Source organism: Octodon degus, unplaced genomic scaffold (genome assembly GCF_000260255.1).
Source record: "Octodon degus isolate 3935 unplaced genomic scaffold, OctDeg1.0 scaffold00005, whole genome shotgun sequence".
Lineage (NCBI taxonomy): Eukaryota > Metazoa > Chordata > Mammalia > Rodentia > Octodontidae > Octodon > Octodon degus.
In genome coordinates this window covers 12,559,351-12,569,321 of record NW_004524581.1, presented here as the reverse complement: position 1 = coordinate 12,569,321, position 9,971 = coordinate 12,559,351, and the positions used below count along the sequence as shown (strand labels likewise).

The following is a 9,971-nucleotide window of genomic DNA, read 5'->3' as shown; positions in this document are numbered from 1 at the left end:
TTATTAAAGCTGCTTTTGGTCTGTGACAGCCTACACAGATCGGACCCATAGTGATCCTCCTGTTTTTAGCCTCCCAAGCACTGGGATTACAGGCTTGCGCCACCACGCCCAGTCTCAATCACTGTCTCAGAGGGGCGGGATCGAATCCTGACCCCTGCGTCTGCCTAAGTAGGCACAACAGCCTATATTTTAAGAGTGAGAAATTAGAAGAAAGCTAATGTTGTAGAGCACCCACATAAATCTCTGCACCTTTTATGAGCAAGAATATTTATGAGGATCATAAAATAGAGGATCATGAAATACTGAGGTAGGAGGATTCTCTTCATTTTCCAGATGAGAAAGCTATGGTTAGGGAGGTAGAAGCTTGCCCAGAGGTATAAGATTCAGGCACTAACATGGCTACCTGGAAACTCCTTTCCAGCATAATATCTATGTTGGGAAAAATAAAGATGGAAGGGTTTCAGAGGTCTTACAAAATTAGTAGTAGCTGGGTGTAGTTAAGCATGCTTGTAATCCCAGCTACTTGGGAGGCTGAGGCACAAGGGGTTGCAAATTCAAGACGAGTGAGCATAACTTAGACCCTCTCGGAATAGTTAACAAGCCAAGCGATGTAGCACACTCTTAGTTCTCTTTACTCTTTAGGTACAAACGTGTCAGTGGTAGGATCTTACCTGTAGTATCATGGGTTTAGTTATGTAAGTGACCATTTGGGCCAAAACCACACATACTGTTTGTCTCACCAAAACTGCATAATTCAACACTGTTTACATGAATTACATTGTTTTACTGCACAGTTTGGGTAATACAGATTTCAAATTCTGGCATAACAATGAGATACAGGAAATTTATGGAGAGTGTTCCAATGTCTATCAATGTTCCAACTGATTTTATAGGTTCTATATTCAGAGAACAATAATTAGTCACCCTAAATTCTGGAATTGTCAAGGCTCACCAGTGTTGTTGGTTGATCTCCACTTGTTTTGAGGAGACAGAAACCAGGACAGGGAGAGGAACTAACTTTTGATGGCTTTGAGCTTGGATTGGAGAAAGGCTTTGAAAACCCTGCCAACTCAAGGAATTTGTAAGACACTAGAATATCCTGGGGAGTCTAAGGCTTTGCAGAACCCTATAGGCAGAGGATAGTATGACTGCAAAGCCTTGACCAGTAAGAGGAATTGATAGGACACATATTATTTTAAGTATCGTTGAATTTCTTCCAGCTGAGGTACTCACTTTGCATGCTGGATTATTGTCTCAGGTGTATGTACCCATACACCTAGTGGTAGTTTATCTTAGTTTCCAAAGCTTTCCCCTTTCTCCATTGTCACCTGTTTTTTTTTTTTTTTTTTTATCTCCAGGCCCAAGTTTTCCACCCTGTCATGGATGATTTGTCAGCCCACCTGTCAGCTCACATCGATTTGCTCAGAGCATGTTGAATTTTACAATATCGTACAGACCTGTTTCAGCAGTTGAGGTTTTTTATTAGGGTCACGTTGAGTCAGTAGGTAAGGTGAAGGGGGCAGGAAGGAGACAAAGTTTAGATAAAGTGTTTTTAAAACTAAGACTGGTGTTTTGTGCTTTTTGTTTAGTAGACAGTTCTTTTCCTCCTTCAGAGTTTAGAGGAAGGTACCCCAGCAGTTCCAACCTATGGTTGCAGTTACTGCTTTGAGCATCATCTTTGAAAATCCACATCTAGGGGCCGGGGAGATGGCTCAGTGGAATAAACGCTTCCCGGGCAAGCCCAAGGGCCTGGGTTCAATTCCCGGTTCTGCCAAAAAAGAAAAAAGAAAATCCAGATCTATTAAAATGTTAGGTTGAGCCATGTGTAACTGATGAATGCTATTTGACCAATTTGCATAAAAAAATTCCACTTATTAGTGTAACCTGGTATGGGGATTCTCTATATATCAATAGATATTTCTGTGCCGGGACACTGAGGGTAAGACAGATGTAATATTTCTAGAGTAAGGGTTTGAGGGCCGCATGCAAGAGGTATGGTGGGAACTTCAGGGTCGCGGACTCTTGCAGCTCTGAGACCCGGGAGCTGCAACCATGAGCACTAAGCTGGTTCCCGCCGCCTCCTGTCCACGCCCCTCCTGGGCCGCCGTAACACGTACTGCGTGCGTGATCCCGCGCGTTTTGTGACGCAGGCGCCCTGGGCTTTTTGAGCGGGGAAAAGAAAGTCGGGCAGCGCTGGTGTTGGTGGCGCCGTGACCGTGTGTGTTCGCGAATCTCATCCCGGGCCCAACATGGGGCTGCTGGAGCTGTGCGAGCAAGAGTTTGGTACCGCCGACCTTTACCGGGTGCTGGGCGTGCGGCGCGAGGCCTCGGACGGCGAGGTCCGACGCGGCTACCACAAAGTGTCCCTGCGGGTGCACCCTGACCGAGTGGACGAGGACAACAAGGAGGACGCCACCCGCCGCTTCCAGGTCCGCTCGATTCCGACTCCTGGCTCCCGGCACCGCGGGAGCGCAGTGCGCGGCCCGGCGTTTTCTAACCTTTATTTGTCGCGGCGCGGTTTCAGTGGGGGTTACAGAGGTGACTTGGATGCTCTTCTTCCTCAGATACTGGGCAGAGTCTATGCCGTTCTAAGTGACAAGGAGCAGAGAGCGGTGTACGATGAGCAGGGAACAGTGGACGAGGACTCCTCAGTGCTCAACCAAGACCGGGACTGGGAGGCGTACTGGAGGTTACTCTTTAAGAAGGTGGGGGCTGTGGAACTTTCTCCGTGACGTTTCCTATTGTTCAGACTGGCGCCGTTTGGTTGCGGGGCGCCGCACGTCTTGAATTTTTTTTTTTTTTAAAGATAGATATACAGCTACATTCTCTTTTATTTAGTTTTATTTATTACATTTATTTATTGTGTGTGTGTGTGTGTGTGTGGCCAGCTCAGCCCACCAGGGGGCGGGTCTGGCTGGCATGTGGTGCTGGAGGATCGAACCGAGGTCCCTGTGCTTTGCCATGCTTGTTTCAAGTAGGTGCTTTAGACCACTGAGCCATCTCTCCAGCCCCTTGAATTCTTTATTAACGAAGTTGAAAGATTTAATTATGTTCGTTGAATATACACAACACACTAACCGAAGTGGGTCTTTCATTGCTTTCTGGATGATTGTCGCAGTGAAAGGGGTTGATTTTTCTTCAGCCTGTGCATTATTTTGCACATCCAAGTCAAAGATCTGAATGTTTAAGTATCTTCCTATCTTAGAAACTTCATTTAAATTTTGCTTAGATGGTCCTCAGTTTAGTCATTGTAAAGGTCGGTTTAGGGAGAAGGATGGAAAAGCTTAGGCATAGGAGATTTAGTTGTGACAGTTTCAATTCAAGCCAACTGTTGTATCAGGAGAGAAGCATTTCAACACTTAAATCTTGTGTTTTACTAGTGTAGCTTTTTATTTAAAATTCTTGAAGTTAAAGTAATGTATCTTTATCATCAGATATCTCTAGAAGACATTCAAGCTTTTGAAAAGACTTACAAAGGCTCTGAGGAAGAGCTGGCCGATATTAAACAGGCCTACCTGGATTTCAAGGGTGACATGAATCAGATCATGGAGTCTGTGCTGTGTGTGGAGTACACAGAGGAACCCAGGATAAGGAACATCATCCAGCAAGCTATTGATGCTGGAGAGGTCCCAGCCTATAATGCCTTTGTCAAAGAATCAAAACAAAAAATGAATGCAAGGAAGAGAAGGGTAAGGATTATATTATCTGTGACTTGTATCTTTTTTTTCTTCAAACTGTAAAACAAAAAACCCAAAAAACTGTTTATACAGACTGATGGGTTTCATTTTGGCAGGATGGTACATGTAAAATATTTTGATGATTTTCACCCTCTCATCACCCAGCTTCTCTTCCTAGTTTCACATTCAAGAGGAGGTTCAATATGTATAGTATATTCTCACCCTTGTCCCATTGTCCACCTTTATACCACTCTTCCTGGCTTCCTGTTCTCTTCTTGTCCAGTAATAGTCTCCAGACTTTTCTTGTCATCTTTTTTTTTTTTTTTTTTTTTTTTTTTTTTTTTTTTTTTTTTTTTTTTTTAATAGCTCCTACATGATTTGTTTTAGGTACCAGGAATTGAACTCAGGCCTCACACTTGCCAGCCAGGTGCTGTGCTGCTGAGCTACATCCCAGCCCAGCTTCCGCACGATTTGAAAGTATTTACAACAGTGGAAATAAACAAAAGACCACTGAAATAGGCACTAGGGTTAGCTTGATCGATAACTCTCATTTAATTAAATGGGCATACTTGTTCTTCAAGAAAAATCTCTTTATTTTGGTATGCAGTGCTCAAGATTTTCTGCATGAATTGTTCAGTGTAATCTTAAAATGACTTAATTTTTTTTTTTTATATGGGCCAACTTGATTGACAGAGACAATGATAGAGTCAGTGTTTGTTAAAAGTGCAGGTTGAGGGGGTATAGCTTAGTGGTGGACCCATTGCCCAGCACTGGATTTCCAGTAGTGAAAAAAAAGGTGCAGATAATTAAACTTGAAAAATATAATTCACAGTTTTTAAAAGGTGGAGATTCTTAAGCTTTTGCTCAGATTGATTCTTGGGTTGGATCCAAAATATACAATTTTGAGATGACTTTATGTTCCTGCAGTTGGATGTGGAGAGGCCTGCAGCTCTTAGATAAACGCTAACACACAGAGAAAACTGACCTTTTTGTTTTGGTGAAAGTTTAAAGGACCGGGTTGCCTGGATAAAAGGCCATGCCATCTCTGTGTTGAGCTGTAGGCAGAAGTGGAATGAATGCAGCGTATGTCAAGGTTGTCTTTGCTTCATGAGCTACATCTGTTTAAATGCAGACTCATACGAAATCATTTTTTTCAGTGAAACTGAGCACAGCTATATTCAATTTTAGGATACTAGTTTGAGGAAATACCTTGGAGTTTGAAGGGAAACAACTGTTTTGATTAGAGACTCTCCACCCAATTTGGGGAGAGAGGGATGCTGAATTTTGAGATAAAAAAAAAAAATTATCTCTATTGGTACAAGATTCTAATTTGTTAACTCTCCCAATATCATCCTCATCCTCATCATCATATCTTTTTTTTTTTTTCCCCTGTATTTTAGGAAAGGTCTCCAGGGTGTTCAAAGTCTCACTACTAGATTGGACTTGTAGTGATCATCCTGTTTACAGCCTCCCAAGAGCTGGGATTACAGGCGTGCACCACTATGCCCAGTCTTAATCACCTTCTCAGCTCGCCCCAGGGCTGTCATGGCAGGCCCAGGGATCGAACCCCTGGCCCCTATACCTGCATGCAGGCACTTTAATCCACTGAGCTATTTGGCTGGCCCGTTATCAGTATTATTTTCTCTTTATTTTCGGAACCAGGGATCAAACTTAGGACCTTGTGCTTGCCAGGCAGGCACTTATGCTGCTGAGCTATGTTCCTGGCTGCTGTCCCTCCCAATATTTGCTACTTAGAAAATTCAGCAAGGGTCAGGGCCAATTATTATAGTTGGTATCCTAAGATACTCTTGTGGTATTTTGGGAAATATGGTCAATAGATCAGCTTTGAAATCAGTAAAAGAAAAGTAAAACCTGCATTTGTTAATGTTTCTTTTGATACTCTGGAGAAGTCATTGTAAGCCAGGATTATTTACATGGCTGTCATTATTGTCATGTAGTCAGTGGGGTTGCTAGAGGAGGATTCCACAGTGCCCGTGTGTTGGAATCCCACTACCCCCCACCCCTTTTTCGAGTCGGGGTCTTGCTGTGTAGTTCAGGTTGCCCTTGAACTCTGTGGAACACAGGTTGGCCTCAGAATTGCAGCTATTTTCCTGCCTCAACCTTCTGAGTGCTGGGATTACAGTTGAGTGTCACCATACCTGGTTGGCATCTTTTTGAGGATATCCTTGGTTGTGTCTTTCCTGTTTTTTTTTTTTTTTTTTTCCCCCAGACAGGGTCTCCCTGTGCAGTTCCAGCTGGCCTTGTGCTCACTTTTGTAGCCCCCAGGATGGTCTCTGTGCTCTCTTACCTCCCATGTGCTTCGATTACAGGCATATGTTGCCACGCTTAGTTTTCCTGGCTGTCTTGCATATTGTTTTCCTTTCTGTCACTTTGTGGTTTTTAATTCCACTACCGACAGCAAGTAGAAATGGAGTGAAAAAAATGCTTTTAAGAGGAATTTGTGGCTTGCTGTCAGCAATATTTATTTTTTTCTAATGAATGATATATTTGTGTAATTTTATTTACATAATGGATTCATACAATCCTGAAATTGAAAGGAATACAGTGTATTTTAAGCTTGGTTAAACTCTTGTCTCATAAGAGTTTATTTCAGGCGCAGGCTGAAGCCAAAGAAGCAGAAATGAGCAGGAAGGAGTTGGGCCTTGATGAAGGAGCCGGTAACTTGAAAGCACTCATTCAGGTAAACTTGCTAGGTTGTTTTGCCACTTCTTTCATCGTCTGACTCCTATTTGCTGACAGTCTGTTTGGTGTGTGTGTATGGTACTGTATTTTTTTTTTTAAGATGTAACTCACACCATCTTGTATTTTTAAAGAATGTACAGATTGGGGCTGAGTATGGTGGTACCCAAATTTAACCCCAGCACTCTTGAGAGGCTGAGGCTAAAGAGCACAAGTTTGAGCCTAACCTCTCTCAAAATAAAAAATTTAAAAATAGCAAAGGTGGGTTCAATCATAAGCCAGTACAGCAGGAGAAAAAAAAAAAAAAAAAAAAATGAAGACAAGGAATGTACAGTTTAATACACTCAGTTGTACAGCTGTTACCACTATCTTATTCTGGAATACTGTCTCCATTTACAGTAAAACCCATATCCACTTGCATCATTCCCCATGTTCCTTTTCCCCCCAATCCCTGGTAATCATTAAGTATTTTCTGTCTCTGTCAAGTGTATTTTGAAAGCTATATTTTAACTTCTCAAACAGAACAGACAGAAGGATCGGCAAAAGGAAATGGACAGTTTTCTGGCTCAAATGGAAGCAAAATATTGCAAACCTTCCAAAGGAGGAGGGAAGAAATCAGCCCTCAAGAAGGAAAAGAAGTAATGGAATTTTTCTCAACAAAGGTCCTAAGGCATCAGTTGGTGCTGGTGTAGACAATGTGCACTCAGGATCTGAAGGCAAAGTTCATGTGCCCCTTAAGAGAAGTTGTCTTTCTAGCCTAAACAACTTAAATCAACCAGACCAAGCAGAATTTCTCAACCTGATCTGAGGCATCCTAGAAATCACCTGACATCCTCAGAAGTCCTCACACAGAGAACTGGGCGGGTGATATTCGGGCGGGCAGTGCGTTGCCCTCCGTGGGTCTTCTGCCTTGGGAGCTCCCTTTAGAAGGTGGGTCTGTCCATCTGCTTTCAGTGCTATGCGTGCCCAGTAGAACAGTACTCCACCTGGCTAAACGTTCAGAATACTGACAGCTGGCTGTCTTCCAAATAATTGCCAGCTTGCTTTTGGTTCTAATGATTTTAAATAGACTTTTTTATTTTATTAGCCAGGTTTTGTGCTCTTATCTTTATCCTTAAAGTATGAAAGAAACAAGAATACAGATTCAAACATTTTTGTAACTTGGGTGTAACTGAATAAACAAGTAAGAAAAAAAGTACTGGTGGCTTTTTAAATGATCTCATTGATCATTTAAATTGTGATTGAGAAGAAATACAATGGTGTTTTGGATAGACAAGATTTTTAAAAATTTCTAGCCAGCATTATAATAGTCTGCATAAAGAGATTTATATTTGCCCAGCTATGAACTTGTTTTCTCCTCTGTAAAAGTGTTACCCATCTTGTAATATCAGACACATAATTTTTTTTTTTTTTTTTTTGTGGAACGGGGGTTGAACTCAGGCCCTTGCGCTTGCCAGGGAAGCGCTTATTGTACTGAGCTCTCTCTCTAGCCCTGGTTTTGTTTTTAAGAAACAAGCTTCACTAGCTTTGAGAGGACACAGATGAGTAAAAACAGAGTGGGCTAGATCACTGTTTGGAGACAGCTGACTCTCACTTTGAAAGGCAAGCCATTCAGATCACTGTTACAATGTAGTCATGGTACTGATGCCTGAGAATAATACAAAGATTTTTATTTCTATTTAGATGTGCTGGTGGTATGTCTTCACTGTCATATATGGGATTTTAAAAGGACTGTTTAACTTAAAATCTTTAATTTTGGGCCAGGGATGTAGCTCAGTGGCACAAGCACATGTCTGCCAAGTCCAAGGTCCTGAGTTCATTTCCAGTGATTAAAAAAAAAAAATCTTGATTGTAAACTACTATAGTCAATACACAATAACACATAAAAGCTTTCTTTTGCCATTAAACATGTATCATAATTTAGAAATAAGCATGATACATTTTCAGTTTGTAGTTGATAAAAGTTAAAAATACTCTTTAATCATATTAAAAATAAAATGTAGGTTTGAATCTTGTCTTCATATAATATAGCATTAGAAAACTGGTATAGTTTATTTTTTATTTTATTTTTTTGGTGGTACTGGGAATCAAACTGTGAGGAAATCAAAGTGTGAGACAACAGGACCTCACACTTGCCAGGCAAGTGCTGTGCCACTGAGCTATGCCCCCAGCCCTACTGGTATAGTTTAAAAGTCACCTCAATTTATATTACAGTTCACTGTTAATTAATATCTAAAACTGGTGTGATAATCAGTGAAATTTAGATAAGATAACTTAATCCACATTTAAGGTTATTGCTATATTTGTGAGTTCACAATAAAAATCAGAAGATTGCCTAAGTTCTCTGTTCTTACTGCCCTTAGGATAAGTTATTTATAATGGGCTAATTGCCATAGTTTAAATTTTTTAAGGAATTATACCATTATGGCTCAAAATATAAGATTTTACAAATTATAACTTTTAAACCTTTAGCAAAAGATCTGTCAAGGCAAGTATTCTGGGGAAGATTCCCAGAATGATGAGTAGAATACTTTAAGAAGTTATGCATAACCTGCTATGAGGCAGGATTATGTAAGGTTGAGCTATCCAATCAAAAAGTATATGCAGGGGGCCGGCAAGATAGCTCAGCAGTCTAGAGCGTCTGCTTAGGCAAGGTTAGGCGGCACAGGGGACTGCAGTTTGATCCCTGGTACCACAGGCCCTGCCAGCTGTGCCCTCAGGGCGAGCTGAGCCAGCCCCCAATGCAATTTAATTTTTACTCACATTACTTTATACCAATGCTTATTCTGTACTCAACCCTTCTGTTTCATCTTGGCAATAGGATTGGACATGTAAGGGGAAAGCTTTAGGAATGACATTTATTTGGTGAGTAGGTCAGAGTTCGATAACACTACTTCCTACAAATGAGTTGACTTGAAATTGAGTGTAGCTCTCCAGAAATTAGTACTAGCTGAAGAATTCTGAAGCCAGTGAATTTGCTTCTTTTTGTGTTTATATAATGCCACTGAATCCTATAATACTTGGACTGATCATTATTAACAGATAACATGAGCAGTGATTGAAGGTAATCATTCATTGTTACATCTGGGGTACAGTCTTCACTGTCCAGTGGAAGAGGTAACTTACGCTGAAGGAAGACTGTAACTGGAGATGGAGACCATACCTGTGCGGTCTTTGGCAGATACATTATTAGTCAGTTACTCCAAAATAACTTCGTGAAGATAGGTTCAAGCTGACCTTGTACACAAGTGGTACTCACTCAGTGACTGAACACTGGTTCACGAGATCTCATGTGTTTGCTGCAGCCTCTTAGGTTCTTCTCATTTGCCCTATGGTCCTTGCCTGGTTCTAGACACTGGTCCACCCCTGCTTTGAGATTTTGTAGAGCCATGTAACTGTGAACCTGTCAGACAGAAAATATCAGAGTAACATTAGTAAACAGCACAGATTTGGTGATAATTATCAAAGTTTGTGTTTTAGGATTTTTTCCTTTCAGAGCTGTGCTCTTTAGTGGTGGTTGCAGCAGATTTTAGGACTTTTTGCCCCAATTATCAGTTGGAGTTTTAAATTTCAAGAATGGGAGTAAGTAGTAAA

At 41.2% G+C, this 9,971-nt stretch overlaps 2 protein-coding genes across 2 annotated transcripts in view; one reads left to right on the top strand and one right to left on the bottom strand.

The window, feature by feature from the left end:
- Nucleotides 1-1,799: 1,799 nt before the first annotated feature.
- On the top strand, nt 1,800-7,079 carry Dnajc9 (DnaJ heat shock protein family (Hsp40) member C9). The gene is made up of 5 exons (XM_004623999.2): nt 1,800-2,429; nt 2,565-2,705; nt 3,435-3,689; nt 6,292-6,378; nt 6,900-7,079. The coding sequence occupies exons 1-5, from the start codon at nt 2,250-2,252 to the stop codon at nt 7,017-7,019; spliced, it is 783 nt and encodes a 260-aa protein (XP_004624056.1). The 5' UTR covers nt 1,800-2,249; the 3' UTR covers nt 7,020-7,079.
- Nucleotides 7,080-8,786: 1,707 nt separating this feature from the next.
- Nucleotides 8,787-9,971, bottom strand: part of Fam149b1 (family with sequence similarity 149 member B1) — a 44,403-nt gene continuing 43,218 nt past the window's right edge. The window contains exon 11 of the mRNA XM_023718620.1: nt 8,787-9,780. Coding sequence (XP_023574388.1) covers nt 9,707-9,780 — 74 coding nt within the window. The 3' untranslated portion in view covers nt 8,787-9,706. The remainder of the gene's footprint in view (nt 9,781-9,971) is intronic.

Excerpts from the sequence above, each read along its gene's own strand:
- Dnajc9 (XM_004623999.2), top strand. The coding sequence starts at position 2,250 with ATGGGGCTGCTGGAGCTGTGCGAGCAAGAGTTTGGTACCGCCGACCTT. Across the intron at positions 2,430-2,564 it reads ACGCCACCCGCCGCTTCCAG|ATACTGGGCAGAGTCTATGC; the intron begins GTCCGCTCGATT and ends CTTCTTCCTCAG. Across the intron at positions 2,706-3,434 it reads GGAGGTTACTCTTTAAGAAG|ATATCTCTAGAAGACATTCA; the intron begins GTGGGGGCTGTG and ends CTTTATCATCAG.